The sequence below is a fragment of the Lathamus discolor genome, chromosome 4 (genome assembly GCF_037157495.1).
Source record: "Lathamus discolor isolate bLatDis1 chromosome 4, bLatDis1.hap1, whole genome shotgun sequence".
In the NCBI taxonomy this organism is placed as follows: Eukaryota; Metazoa; Chordata; class Aves; order Psittaciformes; family Psittacidae; genus Lathamus; species Lathamus discolor.
This window is the reverse complement of record NC_088887.1, coordinates 20,989,598-21,017,369: the sequence shown is the minus strand read 5'-3', so window position 1 is coordinate 21,017,369 and position 27,772 is coordinate 20,989,598. Positions and strand designations below refer to the sequence as shown.

The 27,772-nt window shown below is 43.1% G+C and overlaps 2 protein-coding genes across 2 annotated transcripts; both read left to right on the top strand.

Moving 5' to 3' along the window:
- Nucleotides 1-131: 131 nt before the first annotated feature.
- Nucleotides 132-27,772, top strand: LOC136013141 (adhesion G-protein coupled receptor G7-like). The gene is given in 6 exon segments (XM_065676562.1): nucleotides 132-240; nucleotides 4,098-4,205; nucleotides 8,319-8,384; nucleotides 8,387-8,449; nucleotides 9,232-9,341; nucleotides 27,428-27,772. Coding segments are annotated over 6 exon segments (549 nt in total). The 3' UTR covers nucleotides 27,521-27,772.
- On the top strand, nucleotides 10,090-14,743 carry ADGRG7 (adhesion G protein-coupled receptor G7). Its single transcript, XM_065679039.1, has 5 exons — nucleotides 10,090-10,216; nucleotides 10,307-10,377; nucleotides 11,000-11,112; nucleotides 12,226-12,591; nucleotides 13,960-14,743. Exons 1-5 carry the CDS (start codon nucleotides 10,090-10,092, stop codon nucleotides 14,090-14,092), a joined length of 810 nt encoding a protein of 269 aa, XP_065535111.1. The 3' UTR covers nucleotides 14,093-14,743.

The window sequence follows — 27,772 nt, the reverse complement described above, 5'->3', positions numbered from 1 at the left end:
TGGTGTGTTACTTTTTCTAAGTGGAACAGAAAGGGTTAATGTTTTAGTGGTAGACAAGTTAATATTTTATCCATCACAAGGTTACGAATGTATATTACCATTTTATAGTATAGCAGACAGTCTGCACCGCAATGTCTTCACTCCACTGGGACAGAGTATTGGTTGGAATTACCTGCTGTGTAGTGACCGCAACCCTTTGGGCACTGTGTATTTGACAGCTTGTCCTCAGGTTTAAAACCTGTAAGAAATATAATTCTACTCCATTGTCCTGGGTTCAGCAGTAGCAGTCATTTTTCTCTTTCTTAGTAGCTGGTGCAGCACTGTGTTTTGACTTTAGGCCTGGGAACAGAGCTGATAACACAAATGTTTTAGTCTGACCAAGGACTTTCTGAGCCTCATGCTCTGCCAGGGAGGAGGGGAAGCTGGGAGGAAGCAGAGACAGGACACCTGACCCAAACTAGCCAAAGAGGTACCACAGCACGTCATGCCCAGGATGTAACGGAGAGTTACCCTGGAAGGGCTAGCGGACTGCAGGGTTGGACGAGGTATTGGTTGGTGCTCGGTTGGGTGGGGTTGGGTGAGTTATCAGTTGGCTGGTGTTGAGGTGTTGTATTCTTTCCCCTTGTTATTTCCGTTATCATCATCATTATTGGTGGTAGCAGTAGTGATTTGTGTTATACCTTAGTTACTAAACTGTTCTTATCTCAACCAGTGGGAGTTGCATTCTTTTTGATTCTCCTCTCCGTCCCTCCGGGAGTAGGGGGAGGGCAAGAAGGGGGGGAGTGAGAGAGCGACTGTGTGATTTATGGATGACTTTTGTTTAAACCACGACATCCATTTAAGCTCTGTTTGAGCTCTTTGGACTCTTTTTCCTTTTAAGTATTTAAACACGATTGCTGATATGCATTATTACCTCTGTGCTGTAAGCTTCGTAGGTGGAATCATTTTTCTTCTTACGCTGATGTTTAAGGAAGTATCCAAAAAATTGCATTCTGCTTTAAAATAGAACAGGATGGCAAACACTCTCTAGAGTATTTTACTTGTAACATGTTTACACTGTACATTAGACTTCTGATAGAGCTTTGAGAAATGTCTTGATATTTTCTCACCCTTTCAGTAGAAATCTCATTTATTTTTCAAAAGACAAAAATAAACCTCTAGCTAATCTAATAAATTATGTTTTAAAGAGGAAATATTTAGCTTTATGTAAGTTTATGTTTGCATGCATATAAGCAAAACATGCTAAATAGTACCTGTTCATGTTTTCATTACAACTTGCATGCTAGAAAACTTTGTTGAAGGAGTATGGAAGATATTGCATGTCTATACCTGAAAATCAGCTAAATGCACCCTTGTAAGACACTTCTGTATGCAAATTTGTAACAGAGAACCGGCCAGTGTTTCCTTTCAAAATAATCACTATATTGACATGATACAAAATTACTACACTGACTACAAGAGATTTATCAGATGTTTGGAGGGAGGGAACATATCCATGCCCAAGAAACGACACATAAGTAAACGGCAATTATTTAACATATGTCAGTAGTAATTTACCTTGGCTAATATAAATGTGTGCCCAGTGCTTTGTTCAACTTGGTGGAGCTAAACCCAGATGAGATTGGAGTTAACTCCTATCACAACTCCTAGAGGAGTACCTCTGCTTATGCTTAGGATTTACACAACTGCAGGTAAATGAGCTGCTGGGAACTGGATGGCTGCTGGAACTACTGAAGTAGTGCATGTACTTCAGGGACAGAGAATACCTCCATGCCCATCTGACACATTGCTTGTTATGTATAGTGGTAGTGTTCATTCTGTATTGAAACTTCATTCACAAGTATTAGCATTAACAGTTTCAATAATATTTGATTAAGAAAACCCCAGTGGTTCATGATGACATAGTATTATGCAAGAATCTTTTAGTTTTAGTTTAAAAATGCATACTATCAAAATCACTGTGATTCTTGAGATGCTTAATGTCTGCAAAACTTCAAAGCCAAAGCCAAATAAAGAGATGTTTTCTGACTCTTAAGATAAAACCAGAAAAAAAAACATTATTTTAAGTCAGTGCCACAATTACTGAAGCCTGATGAGTTTTACTGTGGGGGGGGGGGGTATATGTGACTGCATTAGTCAGCTCAGGAATCTGTGTTTGTGAAAGACACAGATTCCTCTCTGCCTAAAAGAAGAAAGCTTTATAATGGTACATGAGACCTTGAACAGCAGCCTGAGAAAGGCTATCAGCAGACACTAACTAGAGCCACAGTTTCAATTAGTGTTAACAGATCCTGCGAGCATTACATTGTTTGTACATAAGGGCTCTTCTGGGAAAGGCAAAGGTAAGGCTGATGCTGTTTGCTGGCACCTGCTCTTTGTTGCAAGGGTGGCATGGCAGCTGTGTCTGTACCTCCAGCTGTGTACACTGGAGTTCTCACCCCGCAGCTTTGTGTTTTTCTGTTTTACTGCTCCCACAGAAGTGTCATCCCCGATCTCCTTTTCACCTTTCCCTTTCCTTGCACTCCTTTTGCACCCTGTGACTAACAGTGCCAGAGCCAGACTCTGACACCCCAGCTGGGCTGTGGAAGTGCCACTGCCATTGCTCTCATCCATGGCTGCTGCAGCTGGTCCCCTGTTCTGCCCCTCAGCAGGCAGCCCAAGGCCTGTGCATTTGAAGGCCAGGGCTGCTCTTTCCCAGTTTCCAGGCCGCTCTGTGCCAGATTACCCTGCTGTGTCACCTTCTGCCTGTCTGCTTCAGGCATGTGTTCACCAAGCAAGACAGAGGCTTGGAGCTGCACTGCAGGCTCCACAGTATTTTGCAGGTTCCCAAGCTACCAAATCCAAAGCAAGTGTCTTAGTCCCGGTGTGACTCCTCTGCCATGTGCCCCCATGTGCCACACTCATGTGCCTGGTGGGTGAGCCAGTGCTGCCAGTCAATGTGGCAACAGACGCCCAACCAGGCACTCATCTCCCCATGTACAGCCATTATCCACAGCTGCTTAGCTTGGGCTTCCTAGGTCTCAATTGCTGGAGGAGTTTCCTTTCTGTAAAATTTCCAACAAAGAGACAATGTGTTTTGAAAAGCTGATTGCTAGCAGAGACACTACCTAGCAAAACATAGATGCTATTCCATTATCATCATGGGCATCTGGCTGTAATGTAGCTGAGACAGCCTGAAACACAAATACTATATAGCAACACCATGAGCAAAAGCTGAGTGGTATGTTCCAAGAACAGAATTACCCACGCCACGTGGCATATCCCCTATAGTCTGCAATAATCTTCCAGTTTATGAATCTCATTAGAGAGTAAGAAGCTAGGCAATTTTTTTAGCTCAGTGAGAATATTAGAAATACACAATAGCACATGTGTTCCTGGCAGCAGGTTTTTACTTTTGCATTTTCTGGTTTTACTGTATTTGTCAACATCTCAAACACAGGCACTAAAATGTCAGATCAAATGACAGTCCTCAGCTCCAGTTTTCTGCCTTATTTCAAGGCACAGGTACACAATTTCCACCATGAAACTTATGGGAATGGATTCCAGCTCCATCCTTCACTTTGGGACTGTGCGAGGTTGACTGACATGGGGCATGGGGTTTTATCAGCTTTATTTAATAATGCCTGTCTTAAATGAGAGCATCTCTGTCTGATTCTTGGATGTGTGACTATCCATGTCCTTCTTACTGTTCTGGCTCCCTCAGCACTGGGGTTCTGTGGTCCTATTTTGCCTTCTTGCTCCTGTGAAATCCCACAGAAGTAATTTTGGCTTTTCATGGATTCAACAGCTTGTGCTTTGGCAGCCTGGCAGCCCACACCATCACTCCTGCTTGTCCAGCAGCTGCACAAAACTGTTTCCACCTACATTGTTGTGGGAACACAGACTCATGTTTTAAAGCTTTGACCCCACATTCATGCCACTGGTTTTAGGGTCAAGGAGGGATCAGTGACTGAGTACATGGGGGAGACTGTGGGTCACATATATTCTTAGTTGAAGTTTCAAATTAATCATGTTTGCTTCTTTCCTTCAGCAGATTAGATAGATGCGTGTTTTTACATTGCTATTCATTAATACATCTTGATTATTTATTTACACAGACTCCACAGAATCCGAGGTACCTCCGTGCTTCTGCCTAAGTGGTGGCATCTGTCAGGACAGAGCCTGCGCGTGCCCAGAGGAGTGGGTGGGATCTCTTTGTGAGATAGGTCTGTACAAGCCAGGCAGCATAGGCAGCTGGTATCATTTCTGGGAACCCCTCTGCTTTGGGAAGCCTCTGATCTTCCAATTTTGCTGAGACCTGCTGAGCAGGGTGGATTTGCAAACAGTGATATGGCTCTTCTTGCTAGGTGAGGCTGTGTCCTTCACTCACTTCTGTCACTCTTTCAAACGAGTAATGTATCTGGGGAAGACATTGCAGGTTTCAACTGTCTGTGGTCTCTTCCTAGCCAATTTGGTCTTTGAATTCCTCTGCTTGAAATTCACAGTGAGCTGAAAATCTGATTCAGACCTCAGCAGCCAGTATTGACATCTCTGGATCTACCAGTGTTTAAAGGGACATCATCCAGCTCAGCACTCTGCAGGACAGTGACCATCCTCAGTGCCTGCTACCACTGGCACTACTTTTGGATGAGTCACATTTCCTACGCCTGGCATAGCACTGGGCTGGTTGATTCCCATTTCAGTCCTCTGTGCCACGGCATGGCACTGCTGTAACTGGAGAGGGTGCTCCCAGCAGATTCTGTGAGGGCACTGGCTCACCGAGCTGCAGTATCTCCAGTGCTGGTAACATCCACAGCTCACACTTTCCAAGACAACAACCTACACTGTGGCCAGTGTGACACATGGATACGCTGCACCTTTGTAAAATGAAATCACACATTTGGTCAGAAGGATGTCAAAATATCAGCAAGAAGGTATTCCTGGTGAAGACTGCTAGGTAGATGGAAACTTCAGGTATCCCATGTAATTTCCTTAATACAGGATGGGTAGCACATCCAACAGACAATGACAGATTGGATGGGTTCATGATGGATTGGAACATTTGGGTAAAATGTTTTGGAGAAATTGGCTTAAACAAAATAATCATTGATGGAATTTCAGCACTGGAAACAAACTATTATGATGACTCCATAATTCCCTAATGTTCATTCCTCTGGTATTCTGTATTTGATTTGCTGCAAATTGCTTTAAAGAATAGATTTTAGTAACCATAGTTTTTAAAATATATGAGGTAAGAGTGTTTGGACTGGCATTATTAACTTGAAATAACCACAAGCATTATTGCATTTACCAAATCTGAATTTTATTCTGTTTCCCTGAGGACCGTTTATACTCCCCATCTGTTTGTTGTTCCACCTTCTTGGCAACTCTTCACTTGTTGAACATTTTCAACTAAATTCGCTAGATGGTTACAAGTCTTAGATTTTGAGATCTTACAAGTTTTTCACATATCACTAATTGGGTACAGAAGACCAACCCTATAAATACCTAACTGAGAAAAAGGCAAGGAGACTTCAGCTGGCATTGTGGAGGTGGGGACTGCGTGGCCAGTCAACCCAGGCTAGCCACTAAGATGCACAGCTCTAAACCATCCATGACATTTGTTTCCTCTCCACCAGCTAACAAAATAGAGATCTGTATTTTATGTATTGGGAATCAAAAGATGGATGTGAGAGACAGAAGTGAGGGAGGGGCTAAGACATGGTGAGGCATAACGAATGTGGGAACTTAGTGCTAAAGGTGTTGGGGAAGCTGGAAGGAAGTCCAGTTGGGTGCTGGGGGTATAAGAGAGGAGGTAATCTGGTTTGTTGCCAGCAGGAGAGAGTACGACATAGAGGTTAGTCAAATTTTGTAAACCAATTACTTTCTTTCAGTGGTGATGGAAAATTTCCACTTAGCTCATATTTCATTGCTTTTGTACGTTATGTCACGGTTACTTTCCTTTAAATATCATGACATAAGTGCCTGCTTTTCTTCATACTTGTGGTTTGTTTGGCTTTTTAAAAAGATCTGGAGCAATTCTGCTGAAGTCAGAATATTTGCAGTAATTTGAGATTTGCCTCAGTGGGGAAAAAACCACCAGTTTTATTTCAGATGGACTCTCTTTTGTAAGTCTAAACCCAAGAAGTATAGATATGCATATAAATCAACCCAAAACACTTTCAGATCACAGCCTGAATAACTAGAAAGAAAAATAAAGCTTGAATAGGTACTTGTGTATGAATGCATATTTATCATCTGTCAGATGGAAGGCAGGATCACCACAAAAGTACTCAAATCCACGGGTCTGGACATTATTCAATCAAAGCTGCTGAAAGACCTGGCTGATTTCACAGTGGGGCTGCTATCTGTCACCTATGGTGATCAAGGGATGACACAGAGATTTGAAAATAAGCCAATATTATGCCCACATTTAAGAACAGCAAGGAGGACTGTGGAAACCATAAGCCAGTCAGGTTTACCTCAGTCCTAAGAGTATTACAGAACATGTCTTCTTTGACATGTCCTCTTGGAGTCTATTTCCATGCATGTAGAAGACAAGAAGATAATCGGGAACATCACGGATTTACAAAGGGAAAATCATGTCTGACCAACTTGTCTGCCTTCTGTCTTCTTCAACAGAAGAGCATACCTTGATTTTAGAGATGCTTTTGCCACCATCTTCTTCAGCATTTTTGTTTGGTAGATGAATATATATGGGTTTGGTGAATGAGCTGGATTCACTAGCTGGATTGAAAACTAACAGCGAAGCTTAAAGGGTAGTGATCAGTGACTTGACTGGCATATAATAAAAGTAACCTGCTGGTCAGTACTAGGGCCAATATCATTTAATGTCTTCATCAAAGACCTGAAGGATGACACAGCATGCCTTCTTAGCAAATCTGTAGACAATACTAAACTTGAGGCAGGGCAGAGGTATTGTTGATACAGTTAATAGCATGGTCTCAATGCAGAACCATGAAAAACCTGAGGATAATGCCAACAGAAAACTCAGTGTCCAAGAAGGACAAGTGCTGATCTTCATGCCAGGGACACTGGCACAGGCCAGAAACTTGCTGGCTGAGGAGCAGCCCTGCTGGAAATTACCTGGGAGAGACGGTGAATACCAGGTTCAGTGTGGGCCAACAGTGTGTGCTCATCACAAACAAAGCAGAGCTGCTGTGCTTTTGGAGAGGGACAGGTTGGCAGACACTATTACCCCCACCTTCCTGGTACTGATGAGACACCACCAAGACATATGGGCTTGCACCCCAGGCTAAAAAGACATGGAGAAGCTGGAGAGGGTCCAGCAGCATGCCCTATTAAACACCTCCTGTCAAGCAAAGTTCAAGTATGGTGCTGTAAGGCAAACCTAATCTTTGCAGTCATGCGTCCTTATTTGTTTATAACCATTTCTACAGAAGAAAAGTATTATTGTGCCATGGGAAACTGAGACACTATAGAAAATACAACCCACAGAAAGTTATGTGACTTGGCAAGGAAGCTTGTGCCAGAACATGGAGAACACTCCAGGCCTCCTTAGCTCCCCTCAGGACCTCAACCATAGGTATGCTTCTCTGACTCAGTCCTGCTAATGGAACACAGTCAGCTGAAATGTGGTTCAAATTAACAAAAGTTAGCAAAAACAGGATGTTGCGAGTCATAAGAGCAAGCAAAACATTTCTGCCTGTGTATTACAGCAATTTCTTCAAGTGCTTGCCGCAATACAAGGTAAATTTGTGTTATGTTCTAGTGGTATGGTATGACACGAGTATGCAATAACCTACTGTACTGTGTTAGGTCCACTGAGCTCATCATCCTGCCTTTAGACGTAGACAGTACCAGGTGCTTAGACAAGGTGTGGGGCTTGGGGTGGCCACCCTGTACCGTTGTGGCAGGCAGTTGGGCAGTGACTTCCTGCAGCAGAAGCTGCATTGGACCCATCATGGTTCAGCGTCACCAAAGGACTGTCCCCCATTAGCTGTCCAAACCCCATGTGGAGCAAACTTGTGGTTTTGCCCCCTGCTATTAGGATAGCAAATCTGATTTCTGCTTGGGTAACAAGACCCTGGAAGAGAAGCTTTATAATCTTTTACAAACTTTGTAGGACCAAGGCAGTGAAAATAGGAGAGGTGGAAAAAAATAAGAGCATTAGGCTTTCAGTGACTTCATAAGAATCACTTGTAGCAACTCAGCAGCTTGCGTTTCGATGAGTTTTACTCAACTGCTTTTATTTCCCTTAGGGCAAAATATTCAGTGAGCTTCTATCTCAATACTATTTAACTTTTGAAAATTGGTCCTTGTACTAAAAATATTTGATTTGCATATATGCATATCAGTTAATTTCTGTGAAACCAGTACTTACACAGTGCACATTTCTGAAAGCATAAACAAAAACCTTACTTTTGACGGATTATAGTGAGTAAATATGGCAACTCAGAAGAAAAATGCAAACCTGACACTGTGAATAGTATATGCTTCTTTCCTTTAACTTCTACTTCCTACAAGTAAATATAAGGTTTGTGAAAGATGTTGAATTATTAGACCAGATGAGAGGTTGATGTTTGAAGCCAAAACAGCATAGCTAAGGCAGCAGGAGCACAAACCTTTCCAGACAGCTTTCTATCCCAAATGCAGAGAATTTAAGGCACACACCCTGAGTTGTATCCATATCTGTCTGGGACTGGGCTGTGAGTCAGTTAGTATCTGCTCCTGAACAGCCTTTTGACAGAAAAATAATCTATTCATTTCCTACTATTTAGCATTAGGATTCAGGATACTTTCCATCAGCTGGGGTTCCATGAACTGTCTCAGCTTCCAGAGACCTTGTAGGAGTAAGTTTTGCACAACTGCTCCACACACCCTTTGCATTTCTTTCAAGACATATGAAATATGTTTCTCAGGACATGATTAAAAGTCTTTCTGATAGCTCAGTGTTGATGTCTCTGCCTCCCATTTCAGAGATGTGTTTCTGCAGCTCTAGTGTAACTAAACCTAGCTGAATTTGGCATGAATAATATCAGGCACTTTGATAAGATTGTGTATATGAGTATAAAACACATGTTCAAAAAAGAATAAGAACTAAGTAAATAATTCATGGTCACTTTGAAAGGCAAATATTTTACATGCAAATAGAAAACAGCACTGGATAGGGTCTCACAGCCACAGTACAATTTTAATGCCTAATGAGGTCATGTGCATGTGAGTGCTTCTCTAGTAAATGCCCATCTTTCTGCTTTTACAAAATTACAGGTAACACTTCAATAGCAATCCGGATATGCTCCAGACAAGGGAAAACTCCTACTTTAGAGCCCCCCAAAGTTCTGAATTGTGATGAAAATCTGGACTCCCTAGGATCACAGGTAATCTTAAATTACTGTTTAAACTGTGTCTGAGATTCTGCATCATTCCAAGGGGGAAAGAAGAAGTGATAGGAAATTGAGGCAGGAAATACATATGTGTTACTTTTCTTAAAACTTTGCAGAAAGCAAAATGAAGTACCAAAGCCTTTTTCAGTGCCATTCTTGCCATGTGCCTACTTTGCAAATGGCCTGAATTTCCAGTGGTGGTGATTTTATTCTGATTTTGTCTGAATGTAGCATCCTATTTCATACTCCTCAACTGGCCTGTGATTTCCTCACTCAGGTTCTCATTTGACAGCAAACACCTCTGAATGGAGGAAGAAATCAATCATCTTAACTAAAATTACCATTACTGTCAGGTGTCAGCCAGGACATACACACCTTCACACCTACATATTGGAATAGTCTTTAATGGCACAGTTATACAGGATTTTTCCAGAATCCATTACTTACCCTCTGCATTGCTTAGAGGATAAATTGGTGTTGCCCTGAAGAAAAAAAAAGCAAAACAACCAAAAAAATCCCCCAAACCAAACCAAACCAAAACACAACCAAAAATACCCCAAAAAACCCAGCAGCTTGTAGCTCCTCTGCTTCATTTGCTGCAGAAGCTGGTGAATGTTGGGGAGCTGAGCTTTGAACACGAACATTCCTATGTCATACTAAAAATCACAAGTTTCAGACTGAGCACCTGAAACCAGCAGAATTGTCCTCAGTCTCTCTGAGGACATCACAGCACAAGAGTATAATGAAGCTGAAGTTTGTGGAGCACTTAGACATCAGAATTCTGAACATCATTCATATACAAGCCCACAGGGAAATGAATAATTCAGTCCACTCGCTAGGACTAGAAAATAATCAAACGGATATATCAGGTAGTCCTATACACAGCAGTGACAATAAAGAAAATACAAACGCTGAATAGCTCATTAACTGGTCACTGTAATTTCTTTTAACTGTTTCAGACAACGATCCTGTGCAAAAACAGTGTGATCAAGTAGATGAAGCCTTGAACATAACACTTTCCTCAAGAGAGGTAGATTAAACACACAGCTTGTCTCAATAAAAAATATGTTTCTTCAGTATTAAGTACACAATTATGACATTCCATGTCATGTCATTAGTCTCCCTTGATGATCAAATCAGAGATCAAATCAGTCTCTCTTGATCTTAAATAAAAAGTATAAAATCAAGAACAAATGTATATAAATACATATATATATAATATATATATTTATATAATCCAGGATTTTTGCTTCCTCAGTGTGCGCTCGCAGCCCAGAAAGCCAACCATATCCTGGGCTGCATCAAGAGGACCAGCAGGTCGAAGGAGGTGCTCAGGAAGGTTGTGAATGCTCCATCCCTGGCAGTGTTCAAGGCTAGGTTGGATGAAGCCTTGGGTGGCATGCTTTAGTGTGAGGTTTCCCTGCCCATGGCAGGGGGGTTGGAACTAGAGGATCTTAAAGTCCTTTCCAACCCTAACTATTCTATGATTCTATGATTCTATGAAATAGCCTTCAGTCCCAAGGTAAGCCCCAGTAAATGACTAGCAGCAGTCATAACTTCACTAAAACATTTTATTTTCTATGTGTAACCAGAAACACAAATTTTAGAAAGAAATCTATCTCTTCTCATAACTGATGCAATTTGCGTCCTAGGCCTTTCAGATCAAACATAAATATGCAAAGCCTTTGGAGTATATTTCTTACATTGGTGTTGGATTGTCCATGGCTGATGTGGTCATTACCATTTTGTTTCAAAAATTCACTAGGTAAGAGGGAAGATGTAAAACTGCAAGTATTTAATTCTAAGTTGCAATATTTTGCTTTTTATGTATTTTGAGTAAAACAAAGAGAATAGCGAGTTTGGAACATATTTGTCACCTACATGAAACTTTAACCTGTTTATGTAAATATTTTAATGTGAGGATACATATGTATGCATATATGTTTATTGTGCAATAAGTCCACCTTCAAAAATGCAAGCTTTGAAAAGAAATGATACCACAGAGTATTGAAGACTCCAGTATGGTGAAAGGCCAAGCCTTTCATAGGAAACACTGGGCATGGCCGCTGACAAGAAAAATCTTTCCATTGCTTTGACAGGGCTTTCTGTTACCTATTTGATAGTTTCGATGCTCTATTGCTTTCTGTTTATAAACTGTAGGGAACAGATGATTTCAAAGCACCATGATTATACAGCAATGTAGGTTATGTGCACTGCTTGTGCTACAGTTTTATTATGAGTGACTTAATTCAAATACAACTGCAGCAAATTTCCTTGATGGACATGCCTGTGATAAATGGTGTCATGTTATTCCCCCTTGAACAAAGAGCAAAGTATTGCCAGCGGAGTTGTAGTTGTTGTAGATGAATGCATGTTTCTCATTCTGCTTGCACTAATGTAGGTTTGGAGCAATTCCATCAAGGTCAATGTATTTAAGTTTGTAGGAGCCTCCAGACTCTGCCTTTTAAAAGCATTTATAAGACAGAGTTTGGCAGTGGAGGTTTATTATTCTCTTGGACCTTGAAGAGTGTTTAGAAATACTTGTCTTATCCTATTTCACCTCTTAACACTTAAGAAAAGGATTCTAAAAGGAGCAGTGTGGGAAAAAGAAAATGTATCCCAACTACTGTTGGAAAAGCCCCAGTCCTAAAACGTACTGGGTATTCTCTGTTCTAGCTGAAACTGGACAAAACTGATGGATTTATTAAGTTGTCTGACAGTAATGATGGTGTAAAATTCTGCAAACAAGTTATTGCTTTGTTTTGTCTCTGTATTAAAGACATACTCTACCCTGCTTTTAATATCAATGGAAATTAAGAAATATTTTACAGTTTTAATTATTTTGCTTTACTTTTTTTCTCTATATTCCTACCAATAGGAAAACTCGAAAGTCATCTGTGATGTGGATGTTAGTGAGTCTTTGTTCCTGTATGCTAATTTTTAACATCATCTTCATCACTGAAATTGAAAACCGAAATGCCAGGAATCACAGCGACAGTACTACCAGTCACTACCAGCAATACCTTCCTTATGACACTATCAGTAACACCTTACTCACATCTGACTTGGTAGATCCTCCCACAGACTCCTGGTGTACAGCTGTGGCTGTCCTACTGCACTATTTTTTGTTGGCGACATTTATGTGGTCAGCACTCAGTTCTGCACAGCTGTACTTCCTGCTGCTTACAGCCATGAAGCCCCTGCCTGAACACTTCCTTATAACCATGTCAGTAATCGGATGGGGTATGATTTAAAGTCATATGGCATTGAAAGTGATAGCTTGTTCACTGGCACAACAACACAAGTCTGTTGTGTGCTGGAGAAATTTTCACAGCAATTAAGGCCTTCAACAACCTGCTTCTGTGAACTAAGCAAAAACCCCTTTCAGATATGATCTTTGCATAGATGGACTCCAATCCTTCATTTAGATATCTCTGAGATTCCTCATGACCTCAAGCCAGAGTCTTGCATACATCCAAAAGCAAGGAGTGACTGGCATGAATTGGTGCATATTATTTATTAATAAGTAAAGAGCACATTCTTAAGTGAGAACAGCAATTAGCAGCAGCACTGCAAGCTGAAAAGGAACTACTTGGAGGGCTGAAGAATGCAGATAGATGCCCACTAGGTGAAGTAAAAATCCTCCACGAAACACTTCCAATACAGTGTATAGGAATGGTCAGTTGTCAGCTTGTGCAGTGTGTCATTTCTGATGGCACCTACCAACCAGTTTTAGATCCTGACTGTTTCATTATTATGTTTTGCATTTGGGTGGAGGTAGAACCAGTTCCTCTAAAACTCTGAGAATTCGGACTGCATATGCAAGCCAGCAAGTGTTCAGCAAAAGCTGCCTGGCTACGCATCACTGTGCTCCATTTGCATGATAGCACAACATTAGGCTCTTCACTGTGTCCTGTGACTAGCTGCATATGTCTAAACCAGCATGATTCTGACTCACTGCTTTTCAGATCTACTTTGAGAGCACAGCAAATACTTGGCAGTCTGAAAGATCTCTACTAGGGCTGAAGGAAGAACAGAAGCATGTTTATTTTCCAGCTCAAAGTGTGTGCAGGAGGCTCCTTCTCATGTGACGTGCTGCTTAGCAAACAGGTAGGCAGGAGACGTGGAAGACAGGAAGTGAAGCAGAGGCATTGAGGAGGCAAGCCCACACTGCCATGCTTCTCAAAGAGCAGAAGTTATGCTTTGTATCAAGCTGATATAAAATGTAGCAGTGAGTGGTGCAGAATTTTCTTAAATTAAGTTTCTCATTGCTTACAAGAAGGTAAGGTTGCACAGCTGTGGTAAGGGAGTCAGCTACACACAGGAAAGAGTTTGCTCAGTCACCATTGGTGTTGTCTCTGGAAGCTCTGTTGAACCTCTTTAACGGCAAAAAAATCAGCAAGTCCTGGATGTGAGTTGTCCTCAGAAAAGCAGCGCTCACAACCCTTGGTCCTGACTTTTCTCTAGGCTGTAGAAAATCCATGTAGTTTAGTGCAAGGCAGATGAAACAGAGCTCTTAAAATCTATGGAGTTTAGGAGGCCATAAGCTATTTGCATGCGCCCATGCAACCAACGGAGCAATAAATTGCTAATGTCTCTCTTATTAATTAATAATCCCTGCTGTAGTAGTTGCAATAACACTTGGAGATACTTACAGAGAAGGAAAAGCTTTAAACTGCAGGAAGGCAGGTAGAATTGTAAGTTCATGTGTTATTACAACACTTACTATCTCTCAGCTTTTGTGATGGCTCATTATTAGTACAATTCTAGATTTACTGTTGGTATATAGCTTTGTGCATATAAGTACTTAAAAGAAGACAGAACTTTTCATTCAAACTAAACATTCACTATGAGAAATTGCAGTTTCTCCTAACTAAGGATTTAGGGAACTGGAACCACATCTGCCTTGAATCCTACTGCAAGATCCCCTGTGACTTTAAATGGAAGCTGTAGACATCCTAAGCCTAACTGAAATTCAAGACCTTCACTTAAGTGCTACATTTCAGTACCTAAACTTAATCCTCCCATTTATTTAAAACCTTTCTGGCCAACTTAACAATACCCCTATTTACCCTATGTTTTTGGTATTGATATTCATTTGAGTGCCTACATACCAAAGCAGGCTACAGTGTGCCCTGCTGATAGCAGATGATACAGAACAAAGATAGACTTCTTTTGGAAATGTAAACACAAACCCCCTTTTACATGGGCTTTTTACACCCACTTATGATACTCATTTAGGGAGTGTTGATTTCTAATTTAAGATGATTTAGCAATAAAAATAAAAAAAAAAGATGTAAGGATTATTACAGGATAACCCTGTCCTTAAATTGCCCCTGTTTTTGTCTCAACCTTTGTTCATTAGGTTTCCCCTATTACTTTTCTCTTCAGCTCTATTATAACACATACTTTAAAGGTAAACTTGCATATGATGGCCAGATATCTATTTGGTTAGCTATATTGCACTGTATTGTATTTCTCTATGGAGTTAATTTTTAATAAATCATTTTGCATTCCTCAGAGAAAGAGAAGCATGATCGAAAGCCCTCAGTTCTCAAGGAATGGTTGCCTTTCAGAGACAGGTTAACCAAACTTAAGAAGTCCTATGAGGTCTTTCAGGATGAAAGTGGAATACTTTTTTTTTTTTTTGGTCTTCTGAATAATGTGTCTAACAAATCTTTTGAATTGGCCTCTCTTTATATGCTAAAAGTTGCTGGCTTGCAGCACTGTATCAAAATCAGAATTTCAGTGTGAAAAAGCCCATGCTGTCATCGTTCCTCTTGCCAGTAGCACTCATACTCCTGTTTAACATCATCACTTTCATCACAATCAGTGTCTCTGTGATATGGAAGTAGAACAAGAATTTGACAAGGTAAGACAGCATAGGACTCCTCAGATCTTTCAGCAAGTCCTTCTGCTCTGTCACTCATAAAATTCTTCCTGTTGTATAAATCAATGTGGGATTTTATTTCAAGGTCACCACTGAAAAGACCTTCCTGTCTGAGTGGCATCTCTTCTATCAGATCATAGATAAAATCATATTCAGAATGAGTATCAGGAAAAAAACTTCTCTATCAGCTGTGGGAAAGACTCCCAGGGAAGTAACTAGAACTTCATTGCTTGAGACCTTTCACAATGATCCTGGATAAAAGCCTACAGGAAAGCACCTGCCTCTGCCCACAGTCTGCTGGATTATTGGCTTTAGAGTCATATATGGCGTATGAAGTACAAAGTACATGGATAAATGGACCCTTCATTATTACACCACTGAATACATTCTACAAAATAGCTAATTGGAAATATGTGAAAATCCCCCCATACTAAAATGTTGTTTATTACCAGTTTGATCTAAGGAAAACTGAGGGCCTGTACACCAGTGTGGATCAGATCTGCAAACTCTCTGTGCAAAAAGTCCTAAAAGTCCTGAAGTGATTATTACTACACTGCTGGATGGATTACGCCCATCCTGATCATGATTCCTGTGTTCCTGGAATCGTGATCAGGGAACAGAGATCCTTTTATTTAGAACTATTTAGAACTATGAGCTTTTTTTTTTTTTTTTTTTTTTTAACCCCAAGATAATCCAATTAGTCCTTGAAATGAGAATTTATAAGAATAGAACAAGTATAGAAATTTTGAGTCCTGCTTCTACCCGTGGGTCTGATAGAAGTTCTGATGGGGCACACCAGCCACATTGTCGTGGTTTAAACCAATCCACACAGGTCGTCCACTCACACCGCCCCCGCCCCCCCCGACCCTCCCCACTCCTGGAGGGATGGGGAGGAGAATCAGGAGAATGTAACTCCCACGGGTTGAGATAAGAACAGCCCAGTAACTAAGGTATAACACAAATCACTGCTGCTACTGCCAATGATAATATTGATAAGAGAAAATAACAAGAGAATACGATACCACCGCCAAACGAGTTCGACCCCCACGAAGAGAGAGAGCCTGCCCTTCCAGGTAACTCCCAGTTACCTCTCCGGGCATGATGTGCTGTGGTATGGAATACCTCTTTGGCTAGTTTGGGTCAGGTGTCCTGTCTCTGCTTCCTCCCGGCCTCCCTCGTCCCCGGCAGAGCATGAGACTCACAGAGTCCTTGGCCAGAATAAACATTACTTAGCAACAATTAAAAACAATCGGTGTTATCAGCTCTCTGCCCAGGCTGGAAGTCAAAACACAGAGCTTGCACCAGTTACTAAGAAGGAGCAAAACGGCTCCTGGTAAACCCAGGACAGTATCCACCCCTTATTCCATACCATTCACATCATGCTCAGATCCCACATTTTCAGTATACCATCAGTCTTATCTCAGTACACTCTTAGTGCATAGACCAGTCCTTATAAAGCTGCTGAGTCCATTCGGTCCATGATGTCAGGTTCCATCCCTTGTAACAGTCTTTTCAGGGCAGGAAAAGCTGTGTGCAGTGTTGGATTGTTGCCTGCTGGTGATGATTGTTTCTTCACTGCAGAACTTGTCTGGTTCTATCAGAATTCATTCTCTGTTGGGATGACGGTTGGAGGGAAGTCAGGGCCAGTCGCTGGTGACCTGAAAACATCTAATTGATGGTCTCTAAAAGTATTACACAGCAGGCAACAGCACACAATTAAGTTCATTGGCTATATTCCCCTAAAATCAAATCCCCTTGAGGTATACATCGGACTTCCCCGTTTTCCCACATTACCCACCAAGTATATCCGGGTCCCTGAGCAAAAGCAATCCCACAGGTGGGTTTGCCTTTACCTGAAGCCGGCATAACCCAGACGGTCTTCCCCAGCAAATTCTTCATGTGCACCACAGGAACTTTGTCACCCTCTACAATATGTAAAAGTTCTGACTGGGCTGGGCCAGCTCTATTGACCGATCCTCTAGTGTTAACCAACCAGGTGGCCTTTGGTAAATGTGTATCCCAACGCCTGAAAGTTCCCCCACCCATTGCTCTTAGTGTGGTTTTTAACAGCCCATTGTACTGTTCGATTTTCCCAGAGGCTGGTGCATGGTATGGGATGTGATATACCCACTCAATGCCATGCTCTTCGGCCCAAGTGTCTATAAGGTTATTCCGGAAATGAGTCCCATTGTCTGACTCAATTCTCTCTGGGGTGCCGTGTCACCACAAAATCTGTTTCTCAAGGCCCAGGATAGTGTTCTGGGCAGTGGCGTGGGGCACAGCGTATGTTTCAAGCCCTCCGGTGGTTGCTTCCACCATGGTAAGCACATGGTGCTTGCCTTGGCGGGTTGGTGGGAGTGTGATATAGTCAATCTGCCAGGCCTCCCCATATTTGTACTTCAGCCATCGTCCTCCATACCAGAGAGGCTTTAACCGTTTGGCTTGTTTAATTGCAGCACATGTTTCACACTCATGAATAACCTGGGCAATAGTGTCCATTGTTAAGTCCACCCCTCGGTCACGGGCCCATCTGTATGTTGCATCTCTGCCCTGATGGCCTGAAGTGTCATGGGCCCACCGGGCCAAAAATAATTCACCTTTATGTTGCCAGTCTAAGTCCATTTGAGCCACTTCAATCTCAGCAGCTCTATCCACTTGTTGGTTGTTCTGGTGTTCCTCAGTGGCCCGACTCTTGGGTACATGTGCATCTACATGGCGTACCTTCACCACCAGGTTCTGCACCCAGGCAGCGATATCTTGCCACAGTGCAGCAGCCCAGATGGGTTTACCTCTGCGTTGCCAGTTGCTTCGCTTCCATTGCTGCAACCACCCCCAAAGGGCATTTGCCACCATCCATGAGTCAGTGTAGAGATAAAGTACTGGCCACTTCTCTCGTTCAGCAATGTCCAGGGCCAGCTGGATGGCTTTCACCTCGGCAAACTGACTTGATTCGCCCTCTCCCTCAGCAGTTTCTGCAACTTGTCGCCGAGGACTCCATACAGCTGCCTTCCATCTCTGATGCTTTCCCAAAATATGGCAGGACCCATCAGTAAACAAGGCATACTGTTTTTCACTTTCTGACAGTTCGTTATATGGTGGAGCCTCTTCAGCACGCATCACCTCCTTCTCTGGTGACATTCCAAAATCTTTGCCCTCTGGCCAGTCCTTGATGACTTCTAGAATGCCTGGATGACTGGGATTTCCTATTCGAGTACGTTGTGTAATTAGTGCAGCCCATTTACTCCATGTAGCATCAGTTGCATGGTGTGTAGAGGAGACCCTGCCTTTGAACATCCAGCCCAGTACAGGCAAGCGGTGTGCCAGGAGGAGCTGTGCTTCAGTGCCAATCACTTCCGAAGCAGCTCAAACCCCTTCATAGGCTGCCAGCATCTCTTTCTCAGTTGGGGTATAGCTGGCCTCAGATCCTTTGTACCCCCGGCTCCAAAAACCAAGGGGTCGACCTCGAGTCTCCCCTGGGGCTTTCTGCCAAAGGCTCGAGGTAGCACCATTTTCCCCAGCTGCGGTGTACAGTACATTTTTGACATCTGGCCCGGTCTGGACTGGTCCAAGGGCTACTGCATGAACTATCTCGCATTTAATTTGCTCAAAGGCTTGTTGTTGCTCAGGACCCCATTTAAAATCATTCTTCTTCCGGGTCACATGATAGAGAGGGCTTACAATTGAACTGTAATTTGGGATGTGCATTCTCCAGAACCCCACAGCACCCAAGAAAGCTTGTGTTTCTTTCTTATTAGTTGGTAGAGACATAGCTGTTATCTTGTTGATCACATCTGTGGGGATCTGGCGACGTCCGTCTTGCCACTTTATTCCTAAAAACTGAATCTCTTGTGCAGGTCCCTTGACCTTACTCCGTTTTATGGCAAAACCGGCTTTCAGCAGGATTTGGATTATTTTCCTCCCTTTCTCAAAGACTTCTTCTGCTGTATCGCCCCATACGATAATGTCATCAATGTATTGCAGGTGTTCTGGAGCTTGCCCCTGTTCCAGTGCAGTCTGGATCAGTCCATGGCAGATGGTAGGGCTGTGTTTCCACCCCTGGGGCAGTCGATTCCAAGTGAACTGGACTCCCCTCCAAGTAAAAGCAAACTGTGGCCTGCACTCTGCTGCCAAAGGAATTGAGAAAAATGCATTGGCAATATCAATTGTGGCATACCACTTGGCTGCCTTTGACTCTAATTCATACTGAAGTTCTAGCATGTCCGGTACGGCAGCACTCAATGGCGGTGTGACTTCATTCAGGCCACGATAGTCTACTGTTAGTCTCCACTCTCCGTTAGACTTTCGCACTGGCCATATGGGGCTATTAAAGGGTGAGCGGGTCCTGCTGATCAGTCCCTGACCCTCCAGTCTACGAATCAGCTGATGGATAGGAATCAGGGAGTCTCGGTTGGTGCAATATTGCCGCCGGTGCACTGTTGTGGTCGCGATTGGCACTTGTTGTTCTTCAACTTTCAGCAACCCCACAACAGAAGGATGCTCTGAGAGACCAGGCAAGGTGGACGGCTGCTTAATTTCCTCTGTCTCCAAAGCAGCAATACCAAAAGCCCATCGGTACCCTTTGGGGTCTTTGAAGTACCCTCTCCTGAGGTAGTCTATGCCCATGATGCATGGAGCCTCTGGACCAGTCACAATGGGGTGCTTTTGCCATTTCCTCCCAGTTAGGCTGATTTCAGCCTCCAGTACAGTCAACTCTTGGGATCCTCCTGTCACTCCAGAAATATAGATGGGTTCCACCCCTTGACAGCTTGACGGCATCAGGGTACACTGTGCACCGGTATCTACTAAAGCCTTATACTTCTGTGGGACTGATGTGCCAGGCCATTTGACCCACACAGTCCAGTAAATCCGATTATCCCCTACCTCCACCTGGCTGGAGGCAGGGCCCCTCTAATAGTCATCACAACTTTGAACACTTAAGTCATATTGAAAGGGATTATTCTTCGCTATCACAGGAGCTGGAGTAAAGTCAGCTCTTCCACTCCGTCTGGGGGCCTGCTCACCAGAGACTGAAGCCGCAGCTCTCATGGGATGATGAGTCTTGGGCCTTGCTCCCCTCTTCAATTCGCCCACCCGTTCCACCAAAGCTGAAGTAGGTTTTCCGTCCCACTTTGTCATGTCTTCTCCGTGATCCCGCAGATAAAACCATAGGGTGGCCCGTGGCGTATACGTCCTGTATCTTCTCTCTCGAAGAATAGGACGCCTTTTGTTAATAGCTGAGACGTGTGTTGGTACACGTGAAGAGCTGGATAAATCAGATAGATCGTCCCTCAATTGTTTGAGATCCTGGGACAGTTTTTCCACAGCTGAGATGATGGAAGGGGTGAGGTTGTCTTCGAACTCCCTGAGTTTATGAATCATTTCATCCACTGTTAGTGGTACTATATCATTCCATGTTATTGTTGCCAATGAATGGGCATATGATGACGGTGCATTCCGTGTTAGTTTTCGCCACATGGGTCGTGTACATTCGACTTCATCTGGGTCTATGGGTACATCCCCATTATTTGGCTTGATGTGATAGATCATCTTTATGATGGCTGATTCCCTCAGAGACTGGATGCCTTTGTCTAAAGTAGTCCACTTGGCCGAATGACTCGTAACATCGTCCTTGTATGGAAACCTTTCTTTCACAGCTGGCAAGAGCCGCCTCCAAAGACTGAGGGACTTTTTCTCTCTTGCAATTGCTTTGTCAATTCCCCCTCCTCTAGCAAGTGATCCCAGCTGCTTGGCTTCCCAACCTTCTAGCTTGTGACCATCGGCCCCATTGTCCCAGCATCGGAGCAACCAGGTGATGATGTGCTCCCCTGGTTGACGGGTAAAATCTTTTCGCATATTCCATAGCTCAGTTGAGGTCCAAGGTCGAGAAGTCACCTCTTCTTCTTCTTCGTCATCATGCGATGATGACTCCTCCTCAGATTCTGGACCAGGTGGTGAATACATTGTTTCTTCATCTTGCTTCACCCTTCTTGCCTCCTTTTTGCTTTTTCTCTTGCATACAGGGGCAACCGATATTGGTACAAATTGATCCTCTGGTTTAGCTACAGTGATTTTCACTGTGGTTTGAGTAGCAACTGTACTTGTCGCTGGGGGTGGTGTAGCTGCTGTGCTTGGAGCTGGGGTAGCCGTGCTGTCTGTTGCAGCCAAAGTTTGGGTAGCTACTGTACTTGTCGCTGAGGGTGGTGTAGCTGCTGTGCTTGGAGCTGGGGTAGCCGTGCTGTCTGTTGCAGCCAGAGTTTGGGTAGTGACTCCGTATGCGTGCCAACGTGGAAATCCCCATCACAATCAGGAAACAGGTCTCAACAATATTAAAAGGCCATTCAAGAACTTCAAAACTCTCAAATGATGCTGTAGCTGGTCTGAGAGGGGGGCTAGGAGGGTAAAAGAATGTTTCCTTCACAGGTTGACCACTCGAGAAGGAGAAAAAAGATGTGAAATTGCTAAGCACCTGTATTATATACCTCCCAAAGTATAAAGGTGGTGACCACACTGGGAACATAAGACCGATCAGTTTCATGATCAATGATTCTATTGTATTACAAGTCATTATAATAAAGTACAATGAGACAAAAACCTTAGCCCAAGCCCCACACTTGAAAAACAGTACCACAGCAAATACTGGCTGTATGTAATGTACAGAGTTCTGAACCTGTGAGACCAAGAGGAACAGCTTTGAGAGCCAATAAATCAGCATTGTGACGAGTGACTATTAATCCGGTCAGATCTGTCGTTATCTCAACCCTTCGTGCCCCACGTTGGGCGCCAAAAAGAACTGGCGTGGTTTAAACCAATCCACACAGGTCGTCCACTCACACCCCCCCCCCCCCCCCCCCGACCCTCCCCACTCCTGGAGGGATGGGGAGGAGGAGAATCAGGAGAATGTAACTCCCATGGGTTGAGATAAGAACAGCCCAGTAACTAAGGTATAACACAAATCACTGCTGCTACTGCCAATGATAATATTGATAAGAGGAAATAACAAGAGAATACGATACCACCGCCAAATGAGTTTGACCCCCACGAAGAGAGAGAGCCTGCCCTTCCAGGTAACTCCCAGTTACCTCTCCGGGCATGACGTGCTGTGGTATGGAATACCTCTTTGGCTAGTTTGGGTCAGGTGTCCTGTCTCTGCTTCCTCCCGGCCTCCCTCGTCCCCGGCAGAGCATGAGACTCACAGAGTCCTTGGCCAGAATAAACATTACTTAGCAACAATTAAAAACAATCGGTGTTATCAGCTCTCTGCCCAGGCTGGAAGTCAAAACACAGAGCTTGCACCAGTTACTTAGAAGGAGCAAAACGGCTCCTGGTAAACCCAGGACACACATGCAATGCTTATAGTATGCTCAAGCAGGTCTTACCTTCATCTTACCTAGCAGAGGTATATGATCCTGAGACATAGCTAATCCATTGCAATGTGCAAATGAGTCAACTATAGTTGCAAATCCATAGCTACATGGAATATCTTTACTATTCAAAGTACTTCTTGTATTTCAAGGTATTAATATCATTGTTAGTGGTTACTGAAAATTGTTTCATGGCTGCTTTTCAAGACAAATAATACTGACTAATCTTTTCTGGGTTTAGAAGGAAAATATTAACTCCACATTTTAATTTACACAGACTTCAGATCTGTATTCTCCACACTTTCAGATCACCATCCTTCAATAACGAAAGTTTCCAAGGTGTTTCCTTTTATTTGGGTGGCAAGGGTATCCTTGTATCTGCATTCAAAAACTTACTATGTTTCAAAAGCACAGCCTGCAAAACTCACAGGGAACTTCCAGATCAACACAGGCTTTATCAGAGAATATATCCTTGTCTACTTTCCCTAACAAAAGTTAGGAACCTGTAACTTGTGAAACATAATCCTGCATTTTTCATGGTTTGCTTTATGTAGATCTCACAGATATCTTGAACGACATTATAGTACTCCAACTGCAGGTAGCTTGAAATAGATCATAAGCCAAGATCACCAGGAGTCAAAAGCAGGACCACATATTAGCAAGACAGTGTGATGTGCAAGACAGTGCAGTGCTAGATCCTCTGGCTGCTACTTGTACTGCATGTCACTGAGGAAGGTCTTTGAAAGGAGCTGAGGTTATTACAGTTTTATATTACAGTACAGGTGTATAAAGATTGTGCTATTTATGCCCTTCTCATTTTTCAGGCCTGTTGAACATGTTTATTTAGCCTATGTGCTGTAGCTCTCCTCTCCCTTTTGTAAGAACAGTTTTAATTTAATTAGAAACCAAAATATAAATAAACAAACAAACAGCATAGTTCTTAGAGTTCTTACAGGCTCTGGGCCCAAATTCTATTTACTACTTCAGTAATACGTTGGCTTGGTCTTTCCAGAAGAAAATGGTTTTCTAAATTTCTTAGCTAAAACGTCTTTATTATAAATTGTAATTAGACAAAATATTCTGTTTTCATACGGCAAAGTGAAGAAAAAAAAAAAAGAAAGAGTGAGATGCTTGCAAAAACAGGCTAGGAAAGAAGTTCTTTGTAAGTATGAAACATAAAACCTACCACATCACCCCAGTGACGTATGATAGGAAGCCTGTTTGCTTTTGGAGGCATATGGGTGTTACCAGAGTAGCAGCTGGAGTGCGTGTTAGCACCCTGCTCTGAACTGACTTTTTTTTTTTTTTTTTTCTCTACGTCCTTTGGTTTCATGGAGACCTCGGAAGAGAGGTCTCTTAAACTGTGCATTAAGAGTTTGGTTTATAAACTTAAGCTACAAGTAAATACAACTCTCTCCCTGCTCCACCCACCTTTTATTGATACTATTCAGTACAGAAAGGTTGAAATCAATGTCAAAGGGAGAGCAGAGTTTCTGGATGTTGAAGTGAGGAGCAAGGGAGTATCCCAACCAGAAAGTAGTGCAGCAGGAGGGCCAGGAGACCTCTTTGGATGGATAAGGAGCTGCTGAGAAAAATTCAAAGGAAAAAAGAGGCTTATAAAATGTGGAAGCAAGGACAGGCAGCCTGAGAAGAATATAGGGTTGTTGTCCGGGAAGCTAGGGACCAGGTTAGGAAAGCCAAGGCCCAGTTGGAATTAAACTTGGCTAGGGATGTTAAGGATAACAGGAAGGAATTCTATAGGTACGTAGCAAATAAAAAACAGACTAGGGACAACATAGGCCCCCTCCGGAAGCTATCAGGAGAACTGCCTACCCTGGATTTGGAGAAGGCTGAGGTTCTGAATGACTTCTTTGCCTTGGTCTTCACTGGCAAATGCTCTGACCACACCAACCAACTCTTGAAATGTAGACCCAGGGACTATGAGAATGAAGACCTTGGGCCCACTGTAGGAGAGCATCTGGTTCAAGACCATCTTAAAAACCTGAACGTACACAAGGCAATGGGACCTGGTGAAATCCATCCACGGGTCTTGAAGGAGCTGGCGAATAAAGTTGCTAAGCCACTGTCCATCATATTTGAAAAATCATGGCAGTCAGGTGAAGTTCCCGGCGACTGGAAAAAGGGAAATATAACCCCCATTTTCAAGAAGGGAAAATGGATGACCCAGCGAATTACAGACCAGTCAGTCTCACCTCTGTGCCTGGCAAAATCTTGGAGCAGATTCTTCTTGTGGAAGGCATGTTAAGGCACATGAAAAACAACAAGGTGCTTGGTGACAGCCAGCATGGCTTCACTAAGGGGTAATCCTGCCTGGCCAATTTCGTGGCCTTCTATGACGGGGATAAGAAACTGATGGACAGGGGTAGAGCAGTTCATGTCATCTACCTGGACTTGTGCAAAGCGTTCGACACTGTCCCACACGACATACTTGTCTCTAAATTGGAGAGACATCAATTTGATAGGTGGACCACTCGCTGGATAAAGAACTGGCTGGATGGCCACATGCAAAGAGTTGTGGTCACTGGCTCAGTGTCCAGATGGAGACCAGTAACGAGTGGTGTCCCTCAGGGATCGGTGTTGGGACCGGTCTTGTTCAGCATCTTTGTCAGTGACACGGACAGAGGAATTGAGTGTGCCCTCAGCAAGTTTGCAGATGACACCAAGCTGTGTGGTTCGGTTGATACACTGGAGGGAAGGGATGCCATCCAGAGGGACCTTGACAAGTGCAAGGTCCTACACCTGGGTTGGAGCAATCCCAGGCACAGCTACAGATTGGGCAAAGAAGAGATTCAGAGCAGTCTTGCAGAGAAGGACTTGGGGGTGTCGGTTGATGAGAAAATGAACATGAGCCGGCAGTGTGCGCTTGAAGCCCAGAAAACCAACCGTATCCTGGGCTGCATCAAAAGGAGCGTGACCAGCAGGTCGAAGGAGGTGATCCTGCCCCTCTACTCTGCTCTCGTGAGATCTCACTTGGAGTATTGTGTGCAGTTCTGGTGTCCTCAACATAAAAAGGACATGGGACTGTTGGAACAAGTCCAGAGGAGGGCCACGAGGATGATCTCGTGGAGCACCTCCCATATGAAGACAGGCTGAGAAAGTTGGGGCTGTTCAGCCTGGAGAAGAGAAGGCTGTGTGGAGACCTCATAGCAGCCTTCCAGTATCTGAAGGGGGCTTATAAGGATGCTGGTGAGGGACTCTTCATTAGGGACTGTAGTGACAGAACAAGGGGTAATGGGTTAAAACTTAAACAGGGGAAGTTTAGACTGGATATAAGGAAGAAGTTCTTTACTGTAAGTGTGGTGACACACTGGAATGGGTTGCCCAAGGAAGCTGTGAATGCTTCATCCCTGGCGGTGTTCAAGGCCAGGTTGGACAGAGCCATGGGTGACATGGTTTAGTGCGAGGTATCCCTGCCCATGGCAGGGGGTTTGGAACTAGATGATCTTAAGGTCCTTTCCAACCCTAACTATTCTATGATTCGATGACTTTATGTTGGCTTGAGTACAATGGGTGCATGAAGTGCAAGCAGCTCCTCCCACTTGGTGACTGAGCAAAGTGGTAAGGCTCACTGCAGTGGGATCTTGTCTAACAAATGGGAATAGTTATGCTGACTCATCCCATTCTTGCCTGTGTGAGAAAAAAAACCCTGAGATATTTAGACATGTAATTTTTTTTTAGAAAACTTACTTCTTTATTCTGTCCTCTCATATTTGTATGTTTTGCTATGTCTGATTTTAATAATAATAACACATCGTTGAATTTTCAATAATCTGGTTAAGTGTTGTCAGATTTAACTCCTGCTTTCATTTTTTTTCTGAAAATGAATGTGGTGTCTTTTGAGAACTTCCAAGCTGCTCCAAATAAAGTCATCGCATGATCAAATGCAGTGGCTGAACATTTAACACCTCTGAATACAGTGGGCATCTTATATAAAACTTTCTGAGTATCTCCAGAGAAGTGTTTCAGCTGTCCTGAAAAGTTCTCTGCATCTTAAAAACACATGTTCTCCTTATGAAGCAGAAATTAAGTGTTCTTTATCATTGATAAGTCGCCAAAAAGTGCACTCACATCAGATACCAGGCTGAAGCTCATCACCACTGATTGAGAAAAAGCAAAGAAGGTAATTAAAAGTTATCTAGGAAGGGTAATTCATACTACTTTTTACTAGTTACATTAAACATCCTATATGTATTACAGATGTTAATAAAATGCTGTTATGACCAACACTGAGAATGTCTCGCCTAATATGACACATTTTCAGCATAAAAAAATCACATAAAACTCCACAAAATAAAATACATTTTGTTTGTTTGTTTGTTTGTTTGATTTTTTTTTGTGTGTTATTTTTTTAATCCAGGGAATTCTGATTTCAAAAATGGGACAAAAGAATATGATCTTTTTCTTGATATATGCTTAATCATCACAGGAACAATAGTTCAGCTCTTATCTACACGTGAAATACATTGAACCTAATAATGTAGCAAACTTTGGTATTCTTTGTGATGTGTAGGCTTTAAGGATCATGAAGTTTCTTCTGGTTAACACTTTAGAAACACTAGAGATGCCTGAATCATCAGTACAAAGGTATGAAATACGAGTGGCAGAGAGTGTAATGGATGGCAAAGTCCTGTTTTCCAGGTTGCTTTCGTGTATTTTTAGAAGCAAAGACACTTTTTGCATTGAAAATGACCTTATTATTTCAAAATCTTTTCTAAAACTTATCAACCTCCTTAACCACACGCCTCCTCCTCATCTTTAATAGGGAAAACTCGGGAAATCAGCTTCAGATTCCTGTTTTTCTCCCTTAGGTGGACAAGCTCCTGCTTACAAGGTGGGAGGCCGAGGGGGACAGCCGTGAGTGCCTGGAAGGACAGTCTGTCAGGGCAACGACTAATCGGTGACGGACACACTCTCAGCGTGATGCTGCCGGCATGTGGCGAGCATGCTGGAACTTTATCTCCGGTTTTCCATCCGCGCAGCGCCATCCTCTGCGGGCCCAAGCTCACGTTTCGAAACAAACGCCCTCTCACAGAGAGGCTTCACCCCAGAACCCGGCTCACATACACCGTCCACTCCCTGGGTGCCAAAGGCAGGCGCTCGGCCCGGTGGAGGAGGCGGGAGGGAAGGGCCGGCCCTCCCTGACACCCACCAAA